Source organism: Idiotropiscis lumnitzeri, chromosome 7 (assembly GCF_059441095.1).
Source record: "Idiotropiscis lumnitzeri isolate Australia: NSW breed Sydney's pygmy pipehorse chromosome 7, RoL_Ilum_1.0, whole genome shotgun sequence".
NCBI classification, from domain to species: Eukaryota; Metazoa; Chordata; class Actinopteri; order Syngnathiformes; family Syngnathidae; genus Idiotropiscis; species Idiotropiscis lumnitzeri.
The window spans coordinates 22,274,252-22,297,333 of NC_142397.1; the positions used below are offsets into that span (position 1 = coordinate 22,274,252).

At 42.2% G+C, this 23,082-nt stretch overlaps 1 protein-coding gene across 1 annotated transcript; it reads left to right on the top strand.

Annotated features, from left to right (window-relative positions):
• The first annotated feature begins 243 nt into the window (after positions 1–243).
• phf12b (PHD finger protein 12b) lies at positions 244–20,050 on the top strand. The gene is made up of 15 exons (XM_088300633.1): positions 244–994; positions 1,271–1,452; positions 2,943–3,015; positions 3,137–3,593; positions 3,700–3,820; positions 3,915–4,047; positions 4,136–4,300; positions 4,428–4,571; positions 10,890–11,577; positions 11,772–11,870; positions 11,947–12,090; positions 12,170–12,265; positions 18,057–18,139; positions 18,223–18,361; positions 18,576–20,050. Exons 1-15 carry the CDS (start codon positions 929–931, stop codon positions 19,007–19,009), a joined length of 3,024 nt encoding a protein of 1,007 aa, XP_088156759.1. The 5' UTR covers positions 244–928; the 3' UTR covers positions 19,010–20,050.
• The last annotated feature ends 3,032 nt before the right edge of the window (positions 20,051–23,082 follow it).

Consider the following 23,082-nt stretch of genomic DNA (forward strand, 5'->3'; position numbering starts at 1 on the left):
AATGACAGGGGCAGAAGAATCCGATTTTGAACAAAATGTCAACAATGTCGTCTCGTCGTGAATGTTTGACAAAGAATAACATTTACGACAGTTTGCTGCTCAATGAGTAAATCATCGTAAAAAAAGATTTCGTGTTGAGACAAAAGTGATTAATTAATTTGCATTCGTTTTCTTCTAACTGCATTAGCAACCGGAAATAACGAAAAACACACTCGGCCGAATGACTATTCGCCCTCTTGTCATTAGCGCATTCGCCTCACTGCGCATGCTTGACCGGCGATTCGCGGTTGCGCCAAAGGGGAGATGATGTTGCTAGCAGCCACTAGAGATGCACTGCCTTTTTCACAACAATAACATCATCAAAATTTGCATCTTTACTTACCTCTTTAGTGGATCATATTGCAAACGCTTCTGCAAGTCGTACAAGTAGGGTCGCATCCGCTTATTGAGCGGTTATGTTTTGGGACTACGTCCTGTGTTGACAATGGGAGCGGAGGTGTTTGCAGAATTACAAGGCTCGTTTTTGCAGGAGCAGAAACAAGAATCATGGCTGGCCAGCTAGGCCGCAGATGGAGCTTTTGTAGCAAGCAACGGGCGTATTTGGATACAAGACACGCCATATTGGATTGTTCATATCGTTAAAAGCTGGCAAGAATAATCCCGTGTTTTAAAACGCGATTGTCGCTCAGTTTGCTTGTTGCGTGGCACGTAAGACTAGCTAACGAGTCCGCTAGCCCTGCAACCGTGACTGGTCGACGTCGTCGTTAGCCCATTAGCCTGCTAACGATAGCCAGCGTTTCTTGGGCAGAAGTCAGTTGTTCAATTTATTTAAAAATACACACAGGGGGCTTGTTGGACCAACACTCGTTATCGTGTGACCAGTAATAATTAGGATCGATCATTTAATTTGTTCTTTTGCTTTGGATGAATGTGGGACAAAATGGAGACCCCGACGATTGTGTACGATTTGGATACATCTGGGGGCTTAATGGAGGTAAGGTTTCTCGGCCCAATAGCCCAGTTTACATTAAATTATTATTGTAAATGCACATGATATTATATTTAGAGCGCCCTATTGTATATTGCACAGCCTTCCCTACCAATCTAGTCTTCTAGTTGGAAGGGGTTTTAAGGAGGACACAGTAAACGACCCTTATCTACAAGTCTTGCTTTTAACGGCAACCGTGGACACAATGCTGAACGCAGTACTACATATACAAATTGCAGTATGCTCTAAATTAGTGACCTATTGGTGCAAAAACATCCACAGAAAATTCAGACACTTTTGGCGCCCCCGAAATCTGAGGAGGTTGAAAAGAGAAGTCGGAAGTTGGGGAGAGACGTCCGGAGGAGCGGCAGGGCCACCAACCACGACACCTGTGATAGTTGCAGAGAAGGAGGGGATTTGTTGTGCTGTGACCACTGCCCTGCAGCCTTCCATCTCCAGTGCTGGTAATTTTCTCAACTTGAAAGGTCGATTTCTCTTACACCACCCGTTTGCTGAAACTTCTTTCGGATGACTTGTACATTGCCTGCAACCACCTTAGCAGTTGATGGTAATGGGCTTTGTCAGGAAAATGAAATTTCTGCTGTAAATATTTCCTCCGGAATGTCACAGTTGTGAGGCAACACTTACCGTACGCACTCACACGAACACGTTGCGCGGTTACTTATTAATTAAAACGGCACTACTTCCACTGCAGCTATCAACGTATTGTATCTTGACATTTCCCAATGCATTCCCCATGGAACCAGTGAACTCAAATGTCAGTTAGTGCAGTAGTTGAATTGAATGCTGGTACAATACCTGAAAGTGAAGTGGTAAGTGTGGTTTGTGGTGCAGCCAGATGTCCAACCTGGTTGCATGGAGGGGAATTGAATCTATATAAAGATCCATTTATGACATTCATTTTCTGTAATTACACGTCCGCCTGCCTTTTCTTAGTTGTTTCAGTTCTATTTCATGTCATCCCACTCTGACGTGCTACATTCAGTAGAACTACTGCTGTGGCTGAAAATGGAGTTTGTTTCCACTATGGAGAACCCCTTGCTCCTTTATCATCTAATGCCATCTTACTAAGGCTTTGAAAACGTAGAATGTGGGTGGGGGTTTTCAAATAAAAGTAAAAAATAAAATGTAATTTTCGGATTGTCCAACAGTAAATTATTTTCTCCGAATAATATATTTGCTACCACTATGCACCGTTCTTCTGCCAACACCATTGCAACTTTCTGAATTGGTACATAACTGCACAGAGCACACCGCAGGAGCCATTTGCACATACAGTCAATGTTGTGACGCATTCTATTTCAGCGGCTCAGTTATTAGGCTTATTCTAGTTGTGCTTCTAGGTATCTTTAATGTAGAGTGATTTCTTGATAACATTTCTATATTCATTAGTCTGTTGACACATATTGATTTTTTTACCTATTTAAAATAACAAAATTATTATTAATTTGAGATCCAATTAAAAACAATGAAATTAATTAAAGACACATAAACAGCTATCAAAAGCAAAAGTATCTTTCAAAATATCTGGGGGTAAAACACACTATTATGCTCCAAATTTCCGCTTAGGTGCTTGTAATTGTGGCCCATATCTAACGTCATACTGTAGCCTCTGCCTACAGTACGCAGAATGATGCCGTCTGGGTTTTCTTGCTGATTTATTTATTTTTAATCTATATTATCTTGAGTGCAATTGATATTGATTAGGTGTCTATCGCTATTTATATATATATATATATATATATATATATATATATATATATATATATATATATAGTCACAATAGATAGTTTATGAGTATATGTCCTTGTCAAGTTGGGAGTGATTTATTTATAGTTGTGATGTTTTTTTAATTATAATTTAAGACTAAGAATATTTGTTATTTTATTTAAAAACTGAAAACTGGCTGACTGATTGATTGTTTGAACCATAGCGACCCACCCCTGAGTGAAGAGATGCTTCCTCCAGGAGAATGGATGTGTCACCGCTGCAATGTTCGAAAAAAGGTGTGTGGTACTTCACCAATAAAGTTTCAACGCCATAACACTCCTGTTTGCATTGCTGATGAGCTTTTGACAAAACAATATCCTGATAAAGGGTTAATGTTTTTCTAATTATCTATTTTAGAAGCGAGAGCAAAAGTCTGAACAGACCAACGGCCTGATGGAAAAGGTCTCTGCCAAACGCGCTTCCTCTCCAGCTATGGAGCTGGAGCTTGGCGCCGGCCCATTGCGTCTCGATGGCCTTCCTCCAGGGGCTGGAGCGGCAGGGCCTGGTCTTCGCGTGGCCCAGGTACGCCTCTTGGACCGTAGGAGTATCAGCAGGCCAAACAGCCGGCCAGGCACGCCAACTTCCAATACTTCGTCGACCCCTACGCCTTCAGAGGATCAGAATGATGGAGAAGAGGATGCAGCTGAGCCTGAGGATGATGTTCAAGGCACTGAGCTTGAGAATAGCGAATTGTCTTCTCCAACACCGCGTCTTCTCAAAAGGCCCTTTCAGCTGCTCATAGCAGCTGCTATGGAGAGAAATCCTACACAATTTCAGCTACCCAGTGAACTTACGTGTACCACTGCATTGCCAGGTTAGTCGGTAACTAAAAGGCATTGTCAATTAAGTCAATGCAGTTCTAGCTTTTAATGGGTTCATCTCTTACACTGTTCGATAAAAAAGATGTTATCTGTGTTCAGGCAGCAGTAAACGGAGGAAAAAGGAGGAATTACTTGGGAGGCCGTTCAGGCGACCGCAATATGAACTCGATCCTAATGGTCTAGTCCCATTACCAGTCAAAGTCTGTTTTTTATGCAACAGGTATTCTGATATACTGTAGTATGTACAGACATGTACACAGATATGTTATATTCTTGATTGTTTTGCAGTATTTGTGTTTTATTACTTCATGTAGGAGTTGTAGGTTGGCTCCCTTGATACAGTGCGACTACTGTCCTCTCCTGTTCCACACGGACTGTTTGGACCCACCACTTACAGCTTTACCAGCTGGAAAATGGATGTGCCCAAATCATGTTGAGCATTTAGTGGTGAGTGGTGTATAACTGTAAGTAACTGCTTCTGTTTAATCCAATGCTTACTTTTTCCTTTTCTATTTTTTTTCTTTTTGCTGCTCAGCTAAATCAGAGGAGCCTAAGCCTGTCCAGTCGGTGTCAGCTCTTTGATGGGTTTCAGGACAGAATGTCACAACACGCTGTCAAGTTGGACTTCCTGCGTAGAGTCCATCGGCAGTTTTCACCAAACTCTCGGACCACTCAGCTGTGCAACAAAAAAACTATCAAGGTAGACTGGATCTCAGTACAATGTGTGTTTTTGGATTTGTTCAAATAAACTTGAAGATTTCAGAAATGTCTGTTTCCTTGTGCACCTTCTGCACTATTCATTTCAAAGAATTGATTTATGGTTTCAGGTACCAGATGCGATCAAGTCTCAGTACAGGAACCCCCCCTCCATTCTACATTCTGCAGGGGTACGGCAGTTGGAGCTGGTTTGCAGTGGTGTCCCTGAACATCAGTCCACAAAGCACCTCACCACAGATGCTGAACAGCAGGAGGTAGGATTAAAATGGGATAGGGACCAAATAATTTGCATTCTTATGCAGGTGTGTCCGAACTCAGTTCTCAAGGGCCACTGTTCTCCCATCTCGCCCTGCTGCAGCACACCTGATCCAAATGATCAGGATAGTCAAGTCAATTTTATTTGTATAGCCCTTAATCACAGACAGTCTCAAAGGGCTTTACATAGCCACAATCGACATCCCCGATCTTAACCCCCAGGAGGGCAAGGAAAAACTCAAAAAACCTCATTAGGGGAAAAGTGAGAAACCTTGAGAAGGGACCACAGATGGGGGAATCCCCCTTCCAAGATGACCAGGCTGCAATGGATGCCAACTGGGCAACATTTGACACATACAATGATGCTAGGATAGTTGTAAAACTAATCAGCACTTGCTGATGAGCTGAGACATTGGAATACCGATATGTGTGTCTGTCTGTCTGTCAGTCTGTCTATCTAACCATCTATCCATCCATCCATCTATCTATTTATCTATCCATCCATCTAACCATCCATCCAACCATCCATCCCACACATATGACATCACACTTTGTTGCTCGGCAGAATCTCACTTTGGGAAAACTATTATTTTGTCAAATATACAGAATAAACATTTTTCATTATTATTTGTATTAGGTGTAATTAAATTACTTTTGAGACAAAAAGATTTCATTTGTAATTTTCCAAATTTTGTTCACACTAGGTCTTTAAAGTGCAGAAGAACAGAAACGGGAGGAGTTTGCCTTGTCTGTATCAGTCATGAGTGACTGAGGTTTAGTGATTCTCTTTATTGTGTTCGAGTGTTGTCCTGCACCTGCACCATGTCAAATTCCTGAAGTATTTAATTTGTTTAAAATGTTATTTTTTTTAAACAGTTCCCAGGTCTTTGTGTCTATGATATGCATCATTTAGCATCAGCAAGAAAAATTACAGCTAGAGGTGCAACTAATCGATTAATTGCCAACTATTCAATTATCAAATTAACAATTGTTTTGATAATGGGTTAATTGTTGATTTTGTTTATCTTAATTTGTCCAAATCTTCCAAATTCAGCCTTTTCATAGTAAATTTGATCTGATTTCTGTATTCCTCCATGAAAGCAGCCTGTTTATCTTTGTTTCATTCAGTTAAAACTTGTTCAAAAACATTTATTGCCAAAGGCAACTTTTTTTTTTTTTTTTTTTTTTTTAATTCAACGTTGATATGGGGCGGCACGGTGGTTGACTGGTAAGCACAATGGCCTCACAGTGCAGCGGTCGTGGGTTTGATTCCGGCCCTGGCCTACTTGTGTGGAGTTTGGCATGTTCTCCCAGTGCCTGCGTGGCTATTCTCCGGGTACTCCGGTTTCCTACCACATTCCAAAAACATACATTGCAGGTTGATTGAACATTCTAAATTGCCCATAGGTATGAGTGTGAGCCCGAATGGTTGTTTGTCTTTTTGTGCCCTGCAATTGGCTGGCCACCAGTTCATGGTGTACCCCGCCTACGGCCCCAAGATAGCTGCGATAGGCTTTAGCACGCCTGCGACTTTCGTGAGGAGAAGTGGCTTGGATATTGGTTTGATGCTTTACACCTGGTGTTCTGCCTGTTTTCCATCTGCTGCAACACAATGATCAGATAATCAGCAAGGTCTGCAGAAGCTACATAACGATCTTGATCATCTGAATCAGGTGTGTTGCAGTGCGCAGAGTTGGAAAACAGGCTGGAAGAACATAATTGAAGACCCCTGGTATACCCCTTTAAAGGGCTACTCACCCCCTACCTGACACTTGCTCCACCCCTCACTTATTGTTTTTGAACGGCGCTCAAAGTGGCCCTGTATGGAGGACCATTGGGATAGCAAGGGCGCGGGGTGTTGGGCGTTGTGTGACTACTTACCTAAGACTAAATCACACCCTAAATAATTTCCATAATATGACAAGCTATGCTTAACCAAATGCTTTGCTAATGAATCATTAACCTCAAAATCAATATAAAGATGTTTGCAAATGTCACTATTCCAACTCGCTACAGGGGCATATACAAGATCAAAATAATTACCAGGATATGTAGACAGCCTTAGTAGAAACTGGTTTAAACAGCCAAAACAAAAAGTACCCCTTTTAATTTGCAAGCACTTGAGGAGGGGTAGTGAGCCATCCTGCCAGCAGAGGGTAGCGGTGCACCATTTTTTATTTAATAATAATTGACAGATATATGATCATTAGTACAACTAGTATGTGTCATAAATGGAAAAAAAGTGCAACAACCACCTTGGAAATAATGACGAGGATGACGTGATCGTCACGTGAACAGCCACTAATGGGTGACGAGCTGTCTTGGCGATTGATCATCATCGCTCACAGTGCTTGTACATCACTAAATCGATTATTATTTTGCCATCTGATGCCATTCCTCAATGTTGTTTAGTGGCTTTATACAATGAAACCACTGTAAAGATGTTAGAGGTGTCACCAAAGCATAACGTTTGTATTCACAAAAAGCTAATTTCTCTGGATCTTGTCCCAAGTGGCTTAGTTTCTTGAAACTTACCTATTTTCTCCTGCTAGAGAATGAAACGAGTAGAATTACTTAAAAAATATTTCTGGTGAAATTGGCAAGTCCATTTTAATAACATGACTTGTAACCTCCACGTTCCACACCCTGGTTGAAACCCCTCCAAGTAGGTAGGCTGATCTCGTGCGATTGAGTCCCCCTCTAATGCAGGCCCAATACCAAGGGCAAGTTTTGTTACCAATACAACTAGGGGCTGAGCTATCAAGTGGCTGCTTGTTGGCTGCACGCGACCCCTCATCAAGACTGAATAAACTGTACTCTTACTTGATGATAGCACATCTAGCTGCCAACTCACTCCTGTCAATTACTTAAGTAAGCTTGTGACACATGCATCGGACACATCAACAAATATACACCGCTCCCATGGCACAACTTTTCTGACAATTTGAGTGTGTGCTGCTTATCAGAAGCTGGTTCTAATTTGTAGATGCATTACATAATGCACTATTTCATACAGTGTAGTTTGTCCATTGCCCAAACGTTACGAAGCTTTGCCGAGCCAAGCTGCCAAGTCTTGGAAGAAAAAAACTCTGTGCAGGTGTGGCATTGTCTACTATTACATTGCAAGGTAGCAAATGCAGAACAAATTGCGAACAGACCCATTTTCGGAAATGGGGATCTCTCAAAAGATTTACTTGATTGAATAATTCTTACTAACAGGTGGGTCGGCACTCCAGAGACCCAACTATTTGTATACAAACTATTTTCCATGTCTTCTTTAAGATAACATTATGCAAACTGCGGCTACATACTGTATATATTAGGAGTGCAACGGTACACAAAATTCACGGTTCGGTTCGATACATTAGTTTCACGGTGCGATATTTTTTCTCTCTTTTTTTTTTTTTTTTAAATTTATAGTTTATTGAAGCTACTTACATTTGTTTAAACTCAAAAGCACACATTTCCATTTAATTATATCTATTTAAGCAACACCTGATTTGTTTTCTGCCGTGCGTACATTGCAACATTAAAAAAAATACAGCACCATGAAAAAACTAAGAATATTATATTAATACAAAATACATTATCTGAGAAATGACCCATCTTCTGTGGTGCATTCTAAGCAACAAATTACAGCATATTTGACAAATAAACAGCTCCTTATCAAATAAAAGTTAGACAATACATATCTTGTAAAGCATATTTTCAGCATCTGCAACTTCTTAAACAAAAGCAGGAACTTAAACTTAAAAGTCTTGGGCTAAAGTTAAGTTGGAACTATATGGGCTATAAACGCTGTGTAAAAACTATTTATTATAGAATATTAATTTGTTTCGTTTATAAAATTAAAAATATTTTTCTGTAATTCATATTTATCAGTCGAGTATACATAAAAAACAATTATCTTAATATTGTATAATTTCAAATCAGTTTATAAAATTTGAATCATTGTAACACAGAACTCATCCAAATACAGAAGTGTATCATCGTAGGTGCAGGGTTCGCGGTTAACCGCTTCCCGATTGCCCGGGGCAAGTGAAATTTGGCCATGGGCAAGGTAAAATTATGGGCAACTTACCCGACCGGGCAAGCATTTTTTAAAGCAGCCAAATATCTTTAATTTCGACGAAAACTGTGGTGTGATCTGTTTGTAGTCACTGTATGGTGATGGTTTAACCCAAGCACCCCCTTATGTTGTGGTATGGTCCATTGGCCTTATCGGGGGGCAATGGGCGGGCGCTACGGGGATCAGTTAGTTCAGTGAATGTCGAGTTAAAGTGAACGTCAATAAATCCCGCAGTATTGGAACTCGCTGTAGTTGCATCCTCATTTGAAGTTTGAAAAACACAACAAAAACCTACGATATTTCGGCCGAAAATTGACAGCCGGAAGTTTTCTTACCTTCTGCGCATCTTTCTGCGCATGTTTACAAGTGGCGACGAGTTCGTTGAAATCCGAACATTTCGGATTCCTCTGACATTACTAAAATAGCTAGAATATTTTTAAGTAGACAATTCAGTTGTGAGTAAGGAAGGGAGTAATATTTGATTATTGGCTGTTAATTCATTAGCTCCATGATGTGACCTGACATAGTGTCAGTGACTGTGTTCTGTTTATGCTATGAAATTTATGGAGGCAGCACCACAGGCACTGGTCTTAAAGGAATACACAAATTTCCCACACTCATAATTTACTCATGTGATTACTCAATTAATAGGCTTTCCTGGACTTAAAATTGATAATCTGGATTGCTGTAATATCATTTTCCCAATTTAACATGCAGATTTGTTAATTATTAAAACTACAATTAACATTTTCAATAACTGCACAGGATGATACATGCTGTTGTGAGTAGGGTTTCATGGTTGATGATGAAAACAAGATTAATTTATGGTTATCAGATTATATGTTTATTTACATTTGTGGCACACATTTTACAACAATAAACATTTTATTCTTAGTCTAGCTTTCACAGGACCAGTTCTACCTGCCAGCTGCCAGCTCCTTACGGACATATGCCTCATTGACTGTTTCTTAATGCCTGCAACGTCTGCGACATAGAACTCATGAAGGAATAACATAATCCTGGGTCAGCAGACACCTAATTAATGTGTTAATACATGATACATTTTTATATAAGCAACCCTTATGATTGTAACATATTTTTAATTCTTTCTAGGCAGGAACTGTCCAAACAAAAAATTCATGCTATTTGCAATTAGACACTTTGTCATACAAAAAGTCACTCAGGGCAAGGTAATTTAATCTTCGGGCAAGAGAAAAAAAATTGTCACTTGCCCAAATTGGGCAAGTAATTTGGCCACTCGGGCAAGGCAAATTTTAGTGGCACTTGCCCTATGGGCAAGCAGTTTTTAAAGTTAACTTCGAACCCTGAGGTGCTTGACTGTATTTTCAGTATAGGCAGATTTTAAAAACTTTATCCCTTAAATTATTTTTTTAAACCACTGTACTTTGTTTACAAATAAAAATGTATTGGAGTGTATTGTACAACTCCAAAATATTTAAAAATAAATCAATAAAATAAAACAAGTGTAGTTGCATTTGGGCGCACTAATTTCCATCCTCCGCCACTTCTTTCAGATTTCTGTTTAAATCATCAGTTGTGTGAGTTTCGAGCAGCCGTGTCTGGATAACGTTTCATTTGATGTCCCACTCGGCAGTGATGTAAAGGGCCGTAACGGTCACCTGGCGCAGCGCGGGCTGCTGACAAAGCCGTTGCTAATTTGACTCTTGTCTTGTTGTACAAATGAGGAAATGCACTATTGATGAAATCAGTCCGCGCAGGAACCTTATACCGTTCCACTCATTTTCACATTGAAGTGATGTCCGCGTAGAAATGTTATCATGTTTGTTGTGCTTCCACCGACCTACTTTAAGCGTTGTGTGACACTTGCGACCTACTGTTGAAGTTGTAGTCCACGACACGCTTTCCATCTGGTGCATACTTAAAAACTAAATTACATCCAAACGCTAGACGTGAAGTTTGGTGGAGCTTCTTCCACTTCAGGTATGCTTGTAACCATGTTGCAACCCCTCGCAAGCTTCCCATGCAGCTTGCGCCAAAATGAATGTGGGAGGGGCAGGAACGTAAAGTGAATGGATTTGCGCTAGCCAATCCAGCATATAAAAAGGCGGAGTCGACGGCGCTGCTTCTCATCGTCATAACATTTTGCGTATTGTTCGATCCAGTGCGCACCGAACCGTGACCACTGTATCGAACGATTCAATACAGATACACGTATCGTTGCACCCCTATTATATATCTAATAAAATTTTTTTAATGTTTTAAACAGTGGCTTCAGGATGTCGTCGCCCTCCAGTGCAGCATCATGCGACACTTGTCCACCAAGCAAAATACTACATCCACGCTACAGTTAACACAGTTGGACTCTGACAATAAAGACGGTTGTAAATATTGTACAGAAGCGGAGGATCTGAAAAGTCAGCCCTCTTTACAAAGGACTTCTCCTGGCCCCTATTCTAAAGTTTGCAGTACATCTGATGCCCCAGAGGGGTACGCTCCAACACGGGACACGTTAGCGCAGCAGGTTGGTCCTGAATGGAGCATACCACCCTGCCAGAACTGTAGTACACATAATGGCCCTCTACCAGAGAAATGTCACCCTTCCAAAACAAACGGCCCAATCGACTGTAAGATTGAGTCTCAGTGTTGTGTAGAGGAAGTCCCACAGCACAGACTAAAGCCCTGCACAGGCACCCATGACTCACCTGCTGCCTCTGACCTGGTGAACCACATAGGAAGCGAGACACTGAAAAAGGAGCCTGAGAGCACTACAGAATCTTGCACTCCAAAATACCGCCCTGTATCCACAACAACTTGCTCTCAAAGCAACCAGCAGAACCATAGGACCCAGGGAGAGCTCCAGATTGAGTGTATGAGCAACAACATAGAACCTTCTGACTCCATTACCAGCCAAGAGCAACATCCAAGCAACGCTGAATTGTCATCAGGAATCAGAGGTATACACTAAGGAAAGGTTGTCAAACTTCATTTTGTCACAGGCCGCATTGTCATATGATTTCTCTCACAGGGAAGTTACAACTTTGAATCCAAATACATTCCTGAACATTTTATAAATCACAATTTCTAAAATGAGTTTGTTCCGTGGTTTTTGGGTCATCTTTGACTCATTCTGCCCTGGTGGTCTCTACAGATGTGAAGGCTGGCTTGGGACTGACGGATTCATTGCGATGTAGTTCAATCCCCTCCATCACTGATCTCTGCATGAAAGATTGCATGGATGATAATGGAGGTAGGTACATTCAATTTAGTTGAGTCATTGTACATGCCTAAAGTCACATTTTTGTTTTCTTATGCATATCCTTTAGAGATTGAACTGGGCAAGCTTGATGCAGAAATGATCAAGTTATTGGCATGGCAGAGGATCCAGCAGCTTTTCCCTTGTAAAGCCCCTATCACTCCACCTACAGACACCAGTGATGCTCCCAAACCCCCCTCATCTCTCCTAGACTGTAAGATTTAAGGGTTTTGCTGTAATGTTTGATTTCATAGTTATTCCAAGATTTTACTCGTGAGTTCATTTTTTTGCAGATCAGAAAAAGTTGCAGGCCCGAGCAGTCTTCTACCCACTGACAGGAAAAGGAAAGGCCGTGAGCATGTGCTATAGGACGTTATACATAGGATCCGGTAAGACATGACGACATTTCCACAATGTGTCAATCGTGTTTAGGTACGAGTGTCGGGATCTGTCAACTGCACATGTGACTCCTCTCACCCTCTCAACGTTCAGCTAATCTATACTGCGCATAAAAAAATTCAAGCCTGAGCTGTATAGGCATTTTGCAGTTTCATATTTGCTTCATACAAAGGCAAAGAAAGTGTGGGAGCATTTCTGGCTGAAATGCTGTCTGCTGAAGATTGACACTATTTTAGTGACAGGTTCTAAACTTGGCTACTTAACAATTATATGGATGTTGCTGTACCTAGAACCACGGAGGGCTTGTGCTTTGTTAATTAAATGACTGTACTTTATATTACAGCAATCTCTAAGTGCTATAGGCTAAAATACGCAGCATTAATGATGCAACAAACCAAAAAGTGGGCTGCTTTCTAAATATCCTTTTAAAATTTTCTTTAAATGCTTAATACCAACAAATGCAGATTATAATATCAATATGGGGGGCCTTGTACCCATTAAAATGTATCAAAGAAATATGAATTTGCGGCGGTATAGGAACATTATCGAGACGTATACATGTCTTGCCGTGTATGTTTACTCCCAAATGTGCACGTTTCGTGATCACAGAAGGAGCATAACCACAGAAAAGCTACTTGATGTTAAAAATAGTGATCCTACTATGAAATTTAATTCAACGATTAGTGTCACGACTGACCAACTGCTGATTTTGGTTTGAAGTTTAACGTTACATACAGAGCACAGCACTCTCCCACTCTTGTTTTAAAAGATGAAAACTGTAAAAACTTGGAGGGTAGCTTCCTTCTGAGTGTTTGGGACCACCTTCTAAGCCAGTTGCACTAAACTTCCATTGGTGGAGAAAGAAATTATGGTATTGTAATTAACATGATCATTTTAATTTGAATGTCATTGCTTATTCTACTAGTTCTTGTTATTCAAAGGGCTTGTGTTTTAAAACAATGCATGAAACATTAAGTGGAGATAACTAGAAAAATAAATTGAGGCTCATTATATCCTCTTGGATAGAATTAGATATTGTCCGCTAATAAAATGTTTTACAAAAGAGTGTTTTAATATATTTAATTCATCACAGTTCATACGGGTGCTTGAAAACCTTGAAAGTGCTTGGGTTTCATGGCAAATAAATACACATCCATGAACTATTAGACTCAAACAAACGTATATGTAGCGCTCTTCACAACAACACTGATACAGGCGGTTCTTGAGAATGGGCGTTTATTCCTTCCACATCTTCTGCCGTGGTCATGAATTGCACATGACTTGCACACGCCATCACGGAACTTGCTCACGCCGTGAAAACCACATTTATAATGCAATAGAACAGTACAAATGAGCGTGGACAAAGTAAACAAAAGGCACAACAAATAAATACCCCGTTGGCCGCTTGCCGTGAAAAGAGGTAAAATCTCCGGTAATCCACGTAGGAGTCTTCCTTTAGCGTCCTTCGGACGTAAGTCTAACTTCGAGCACGAGCATTAGCATTATCAGGTGGACATGCGCAGTGGAGTTACAATTAATGTCCTTGACACTAAACCTTCCGTAATACCAACATAAGAAATCAAAAGTTCCGGACATAAAAACAATGTGACATTATTAACATGTTACCTTCTTGTTACTTTTAAATAGCACATCACCCTTAAACACACAAAATTCTGCATTAATTTCCAACCAAATTACCTGAGTTCTGGCTGACAAACTCTAAGTTATGATTTTCAAACCTAAGAGTTGCAGCAACACTTACAGTATATTTGTGTTGTCGTAGTAAAGTGAGGTGAAATCTTCTGGTTCTGCCTCCTTAGCCAATCACAGCCAGCAATCACAGTCCCTGCAAAGATCCTATTGACAACAAGAGCACTCGCGTACGTATATAGTCGTAGTCCTCTCCAAGGAACCCCTGAAAACAAACACATGAGACAAGCGGGCCGTGTTTCTGTCAGTCGTCAGCAAACCGGGTTTCCTTCTATGATGGACTGAGTGGTCCGTCTGTACTTCACCTGGATAGCGACGATTACACTGACAGATGAAAACCCAATTCCATCAGTGCTTAGTCCTTTTCATTTTAGTTTCCTGTCTATCATCGTCAGCGGAGCAAGCATCTGTCTATGACAGACTGACGTACCATTCCGTCAGTTTGACGGAATGCTCACCACTGCTTATTACTTTTTAAATACAATTTAGATCTGAGCAAGTATTGCAGGCAGTGTAGTTGTTATATCGATACAGTGAAACCCCGGTTATCGCGGTTAATGGGGACCGAGACCACCCGCGAAAACTGAAAATCCGCGAAGTAGCGGCGCCCCTTCAAAAATGCTTAAAAAAAACCTATACAGGTATACAGTATAATCCCTGTATACAGTACACCATATCGAATACGGGTAGAGAGAGGGAGAGAGTGAAATTCATGTTATAACAAAAAAAAACAAATTATTATTAAAACTTTTTTTTTATTCCCCAGCCATTATTTTTGTATTTATTCAATTACTTCTTTTTGTATTTATTTAATTACTTCGACTTTTACCTGCTTGTACGCCGTCCAGTGTGCCCTGTGAAATGAAAGGTGGCATTCTTCATTTATTTATTTATTCATTCATAACTGACAGCCTCGCGCTCCGCTCGTGCCCGGGCGGAAGAGGTGCTCCTCCTCGGCTTAATTGTCACGCACGCCGGACCTGCTCCCCCGAAGCGTGTCTCCGTTCGGTTGAACTCGGTTTCATTTCGCCCCGCTCGTGCCCCGGGCGGAAGGTGCTCCTCTTCTGCGTAATTCCCCAGCACGCCGGCCGGCCTCCTCCGGAGCTCTCGTACGGTCCCGAACGGAGCAAAATGTCGCCCCGCTCGTGCCCGGGCAGAAGGTGCTCCTCTTCGGCTTAACTGCCACGCACGCCGGCCGGAGCTCTCGTACGGTCCCGAACGGAGCTAAATGTCGCCCCGCTCGTGCCCGGGCGGAAGGTGCTCCTCTTCGGCTTAACTGCCACGCACGCCGGCCGGAGCTCTCGTACGGTCCCGAACGGAGCGAAATGTCGCCCCACTCGTGCCCGGGCGGAAGGTGCTCCTCTTCGGCTTAACTGCCACGCACGCCGGCCGGAGCTCTGGTACGGTCCGAACCGCGCGAAACGTCGCCCCCGATCGTGCCCGGGGGAACGTGCTCTTCTTCGTCCACTCTCCTCTTCGCCCACGCTCTTCTTCGGCGCACGCCGGCCGTCTAACCGCTCCAGCGCCCCGTCGTGCCGCTCGGCGAAACTACAATGCCCCCGCGGAGCGGAGCGAATGGAGAGCCCCGATCGTGCCCGGGCAAAAAAGTTTTTAATTTTTGAATATTTTTTAGACCCGCGAAGCACTGAAAGGTGAACCGCGAAGTAGCGGGGTTTCACTGTACAATACTATTAAACTTTTTTTTAATTCATAAAAGTGATTTGAAAAAAATCCGTATTGGTAGCAGTTGTGTGTGTAATGTGTGAACCTTTTGATTTGTTGGTTATTCTGTTTGTTAAAATAGATGAAAAGCATTAATACGCGTGCTGATCTCTTGAAAAATGAGTTGAGCATTTCAGTTAGGGTTGGGCAAGGGGGGACTATATTTGATCGTTCCGGGGCCTATGAGCAGGGAAAGGCGACTGTGGCTGTACATGAAGTAACTCTCAGACAGACTATTACAATTTCAGATCAATAGTAATAAAAACAAAAAATAAACAGTTAAAGGATAAAATAGGCTAAAGAATAAAATGGGTTTTAAGACTGGTTTTCAAAAATGGACAGTGCTTGACTTAATGTTCATAATGCTGAACAGTTTTTTTTTCCTCTCTCTCAAAAAAAGCATAGCTTCTATGCCATGCTTTTGCCCATACTCCTCCTTTTGAGGCTGCTTGAACGTTTGGCGCTAAGATAGCTTATGCCCCCGCAACAAGGACCAGAGGTGTCAAACTCCTGACCTGGAGGGCCGCTGTCCTCTATTTTCCATCTCTCCCTCCTTCTACTCAGGTGATTCAAATGATCAGCTCATCAAGCTCTGAAGGAACTTGATAATGATCCTGATCATTAGAAGGTGTGAAAACATACTGGAAAGCAGCACTCCAGGACCGGAGCTGCGTGATAGCGATTTTCTCCTCTGTGGTGACAAATAAACCACCCCACTAACAAGTAGTGTTTTCACAGAGAAGGCGGACAAAGGAGGCGCTAAGCGTGCTAATCGCTAAACTGAAATGCAAAGTCAGGAAAGACCTGGTATAAGTGCATGGATGTACAGTTGACTTTTTACAGAAGTCTGGCTAGAACCACGCTAGAGCGGAGACCGGAAACGTACCTTTTCACATTTTAAATAACCTAATCACAAATACTTCCATTATGATTTTTAGACACACTATTACTGTTAGGACCAAAAGATTCAATTACCGTATTTTTACGGCCATAAGACGCGCTCTATCAAAGGGCGCAACATCAGTTGAGGGTGCTATTTCCGTATTTTAAAACTCGGGCGCACACCACACTCCGAGGCGTTAGCTTGCGCAAGTACTCAAGCGAATAAGGGATCGCTGCCAGTCGCAACGGCTCATACTAATGAGAGATGTCATGGCAACATGTCTAATGACAACATCAGGGGAGGGACTTCACTGGTCACCACACTCCTTAGAGTCACGGTTTCAAATCAAAACCAAAAATACAAGCAAACAAAGAAATAAGATTAACACAAAACATGTATCTCTCATGCCATTTATATCCCCATAAGAAATAAAAAGAACACAAAGATTATAGCAATGGCTTCTTGGGAGCCACTCAGCCTCAGCCAATTATAGCAATGGTTTCTTGGGAACCACACAGCCTTAGCCAATCACATGGCTGCTTAGAGAGATGTGAGTAGTGTGCATTGGGCAGTGTGTTTTTATTTTTTTATATTTTTGCAGTCTGTTGTCTAAACCTGTGACGCTTCTTGCTTGCAATAACATGAATGATAAGACAGACTATGACATTGTGGACAGCTGCCCTTTTGTCCAGCTTTCTCCTACACCATCACCCAAACACCGTATTCACACAATGTATTTGTCACAGTCAATTCGACGCACAGATGTATCTGACTTTGGCCATCAGGTTGTGCTAACATGCACTACGAATACCCCAATGGGAAAAAGGGTCGATGGTCGAGAGAGATGCTCAGTCCATATAATAGGCGTGTCGCATTACAAGGCGCCTCGTTTGTTTTGGGGAAGATTTGGGACTTTAAAGTGCGCCCTATGGTCCCAAAAATACAGCAATACTATGATATGATTTGAATTTCAGGCCATACTGCAAAGCTGAAGCTGTCAAGTCCCAAGTAAAAATATGGGAACAAAGTCAAGATTATAATCTTACATTTATGTACACATAACTTGGATATTAATACAAAATCTTAAACATAAAAAAATGCATTTTTATATACACAATAACATAATTGGATAATTCTACTTGACGGCAAGTAATACACAGTTGTTTTCACCTTTCTTGAACCATTTTTAAAAACTTGACAAAAGACTGGCTCCCTCGCTAAACCAATTTAGTAATATCTTTTAATGGTATAATGGATTTTACTGTCATGTTTGTAAATGTTACTGTACATTGTGAATATTGCACTTATGCTTGATTTCGAGAAATTTGCAAATCAAATAGAAAACGCATTGTCTGCCAGAAAAATCGCAATGCAATGTTTTTCTGAAATCATTCAGCCCTAGAATATCTGCCGTATTATTTTTATTCAAGGAAAAAGTCTCTCTCTCTCTTTTTTCTTAAATCAAGGTGCTGACATGGATGTGTGCCTTCCAAACTATGGTCATTGCAACTTCATATCGGGGAAACACGCCTGTATTTTCTATGATGAGGTAGATGTTAATGATGGAACTAACTAATTATTTAATTTTCATAAATTTGTTTATGAATGTGTTTTTGCCTGGCATGTTTGTAGAACACCAAGCATTATGAGTTGCTGAACTACAGTGAGCATGGCACCACAGTGGATAACGTCCTTTACTCCTGCGACTTCTCTGAGAAAGCCTCGCCATCGCCACCAAGTGGCCTCGTGGCTAAAGTACAAGGCATCATTCGTAAGTTCTTCTACTTTATTCATTAAATGAAAATAAAGGGGGGTTCTTGTAAAATGACTTAATCCTGATTCAAGTTTTTAACTCCAAAATAATCAGACATGATTCATACATATCAGTTGGATTCAAGATGAGATGTGTTAGACACTTGAGTAAAGTAATACGAATCTGGCTTATTTTAGTTTTTGCCTCTGAGTTTCTTTTTTTCCCCCCACAGGTCGCAGCAACAAGTGGGCTGACAAAAAGGCTCCCACGTCTGCGGTGGGATTACTCCCAGCTGGCGGAGTGATGAGCAGCCATCCTCAAGGTGGCTTGGAGCAGTTATGCAGCTGTAAGGCAAGCAGCTCAAGCTTAATTGGAGGCAGCGGTGCAGGATGGGAGGGCACAGCCATGCTCCACCACGGTAGCTCCATAAAACTGGGTTGCCTCCAGTTTGTGTTCAGTATCACAGAGTTTGCCCGGAAGCTGCCAAAGGAGGAAGACAATACGGCATCTGCTACCAGTTGCACCAGCAGCAGCACTTTTAGCCTCGCACATACCACAGTTCTACCACCTTCCCGCGACACTGCCAGCAGCCCCTCCAGCCAGGATGAGATGGAGACAGCAACTTCCGAACAAGTGCTGACTCTGCACCCTAATTCTGTCCCATAACTCCAAACAGGAAGTCCCATCATCTGTTTTTGTTTCGCAACTTCTATGACATAAGGTAATCATAAAGCAAAAGGTTGGCTGTTGGACAGGGAAAATTGTTTTTTTTTTTGTTTTTTTTAGGTCATGTTAATGATTTATATATTTGCATGAACTTTGGAAGTATAATTGACAATCTCTTCTATTTTGAATGACAGACATCAAACTTCAGTTCATTTTAGACCGACTTTGAGCAAAGTATTAGTCTATGCTCAATTATTTTGCCAGTATATTACGTTTGCTGTAACCGTACTTTGTCTGTCAGTCTGTTTAGCACAAATTTTGTTGGCTTGACTTATGCATTCTATATTGTTTAAGCTGCCTGTGTGCTCAATTTGTATGACAAGGTACACTACTGCTCACTAATTTGGGGTCATCTAGAAATGGCCTTTTTTAAAAAAGAAAAAGAAAAAGCACAGTGTTTGTACACTACAATCAAAATGTTTTCAGGGGCTCACTTGGAAATGTCATTATTTTGAAAACAAATCAGTTTATAATTGCCGTTAACATTGAACTGATCTGATATACAGACTATACATTGTTAGTGTTTTAAAATAAAAAGCTTTAAAAATAAGGACTTGTTCTAGTGACCCCCAATATACACAAATGCACACACAGACAATGGCATTGTCTGGGTGACCCTGGGCCTTTGATTGGTAGTGTACATGCTCATACTCTATACAGTATGTACATCTAATGTAAATATGTATGATTCAGTGTTTCTCAATTGAAGAAGCATTGCATTTCATGTAGATTCACCATGTTTTGGCTTTTAACTGTACAGCCCATGAAATTTGTGATACTGTGTAGACTACCAGAGATTTTGTGATAAACCTTGTTCATAGTCTGTATTATGCTATAATCCATCTGCAGCTTGCAATGGCTTTAGCACTCATTTTAACATCTTGTGCTGCTCTGTACAAAGTCACTCTTTTTCTGTAGCTTCTCATCCTCCTAACTGTAAATACATAAAGATTTTCTAAATACAAGCTTATTGGATCTGTATTGACCCCGCATTTATTTTTATTTTACTTTATTTTTTTGCAACTATCTTAACTACTGAAGATCGTAACTGGGACCTTGACACAAAGGAATTTGTAATGATTGATAGCTGCTTAAATTTGAGAACATGAAGCATTAATTCACAAACAGTTCACCCTCCTGTACCACTTTAGACATGTACATATGCATTTGTAATGACCTTCATAATTATTGGCACCGCTGGTTAAGATTTGTAATGAGCTTCTAATAAGTTATTTTTCTTTGATAACACGAGCAAAAAAAGGAAGAAAATACACAATTATTTATATATATCCATATACTTGAACGTTCAACTTGGCCATCCGACTGGGGTCTAAATGGTGTAGTGTGAGTCTTTTCAATGCCAAACAAGCGGCACATGCTTTGGAATACTTTAGATTTAAAATTGTGTCCCTGATCGCTGTGCAGTGCATGAGGTATGCCATAGCAGCACACCGACTCAGATTAGACAACCTTGGCAACGGTCACAGCTCAACAGGGATCGGAAACGCCTCCGTCCATTTCGTGAAGTAATCTTGTATGACAAGCACATACCGGTTTCTGCGCTCAGTCTCATTGAGTGGTCCCATAATGTCCAAGACAAGGCGCTCCATTGGGGCCCCGACCCGGACAGTTCCCATTGGAGCTTGTGGTCTCTTGATGGAGCGGGCCCTGGACGCACTGCTGGTACAGGTCCGGCACCAGAGGGTGACATCCTCTCTCATGTGGTACCAGTAGTATCGGGTTTGTAGTCTGGCCACGGTCCGTTCAACACCAAGGCAGCAGAATTTGCGGGTAGAATTGGCTGTCGTCAAGGCAGTAGAAACGACGGACCAAAACATCTCTGAAGTTGAATCGTTTCCATTGGGACCAGTGCGTCTTCACGGCGGGGGTGCATGATGAAACTGCAGTCCATGAGGGGCGCTCACTGCTGGCCAACATTCAGGCGCGTATCGGTGCAATGTCAGCATCTGCGTTCTAGGCTTGGCTCAGCTCCCCCATTGTCCAGCCATGAAACACTGAAGTAGTATCAGGGGTTCTCGTCACATATACCTACTCTGTCATATTTACAATGTGTACATTAGTCTGACAGTTTTGGTCTACAGTCTGTGTGCCGGGTGTAGGGGTGCTTTGACTTACCCCCACTAGACCTGACACCGTGGTGGCCGGTCGTCCCTCTACCCCCACTGGATTCAGCAACAGGGCACTGGAGACAGTCCAATTCGCACTAGACCGCCTGATGTGTGACGCCCAACTGGATGCGAGGAAGGCCTTGGCACTTTGCATGCACAGGACTGGCGGCAGGGCTTTCTGGAGAGGCCATCAAACATTGGCGTGCACACGCCCTGGGCGGTGAACAATCTCAAAGTCGTATTCAGCAAGTTTTTCAAGCTAACGAGCCAACTGCCCTTCCGGCTCTTTCATTCTGGTCAGCCAGCGCAGGCTGCTCTGGTCGGCACCTTGAAGCGTCGTCGAAGGAGGTCCTGTAGGAAATGTGAAGTGAAGTCCACAATGGCTAGGAGTTCACGTCTTGTCGTGCAGTAGTTCGGTTCTTGTCAGTTTGCGACTGCCATAAGCCACCACTCGCTTCACACCTTGCTGAATCTGCGACAGTACAGCACCGACGCCTGCGTCACTCGCATTGGTGTCCAGTATCATTTTGCCGGAGTCAAGTGGATAGCCAAGGACTGGGGCTGAAGTGAGGCGACACTTAAACTCGTCAAAAGCCGCTTGGTACTCTGCATGCCCCTGGAAATGAGCGTTCTTCTTAGTCAGGTTGTGCAAGGGTTCTGCTATTGACGCAAAGTCTTTTACAAACAGACGATAGCACGAGGTTAGACCCATGAATTGCCTCACCTCCTGGATTGATGTGGGAGTGGGCCACGTCTGCACCTTCTGGACTTTGCCCGGGTCGGTTGCCACACTGTGCTCATATACTATGTGGCCAAGATATGCAACCTTGCGTCGGAAGAGGCAGCGTTTAGAAGGTTTCAGCTTCAAGTTCGCTTACTGAAGTCGGTCAAAAACCTTGCCCAAACACTGCAGCATCTCTGTTACGATCCTGGCCAGCACAATGATGTCGTCCAAATAGACCAAGCAGGTCTCCCACTGCAGGCCAGCCAAGATGCGGTCCATCAGCCGCTGGAACGTCGCCGGAGTGTTGCAAAGGCCGAATGGCATGACATTCCATTCGAAGAGGCCCGTCCTGGTACAAAAAGCGGCGGCTTTGCATGCTCTTCGGGTCAACTCCATTTGCCAGTAGCCCGAAGCAAGATCCAATGTGCTGAACCATTTGGCAGTGGAGAGCGTGTCCAGCGTATCTTGGATACGCGGTACGGGATATGCATCTGTGATGGTATGGTTGTTGAGGGCTCTGTAGTCAATGCATAGATCAGGCATCACCAAATGGCGGATCGCGGGATGGTTCGGACCGGACCCATGACCAATCTATGATGATTTTTTTCAGGGCGCATTCGCAAACATTGGCGCTGCAATTCTAGTGAACACGGAAAAGGCGTCACTGATTTGAGCCAATCAAATCTTTTGTTTACGATCCACTGCCAATTGCGCAACAGACTGGAAGAGAGTGCTGCTGACAGTATGCCTTGCTAAAAAGTTAGCAAGGTCGATGCGTGTTGTTTTCAATGAATGGACGGAGAAATTTAGTTTCGTTCTGGCTGCAGCCGATTCTAAACCAGTGTGCATCATATGCCCCGAAACCGTCGCAACATTTCAAAGCGCCACTACGAAACAAAGCACCGCCCTTTTGCGCAAAGTTATCCGCTGAACTTTGAGGTGAGCGCACGCAAAAACATCGAACTTCGAGTGCAGTATAACAGATGTTTACATTTTCGTTTACAGCCCAGCGGCATGCCAACGAATGTTTACTAAAAGTATCGTGGATTTTGGGGAAACCTAAAAAAAACATTCAGTGATGGGGAAGTTGCGAAGGAGTGCTTCAATGCTGTTGCACAAACATTATTTAAAGGAAAACACAAAGCCCAGATGTGTGAAAT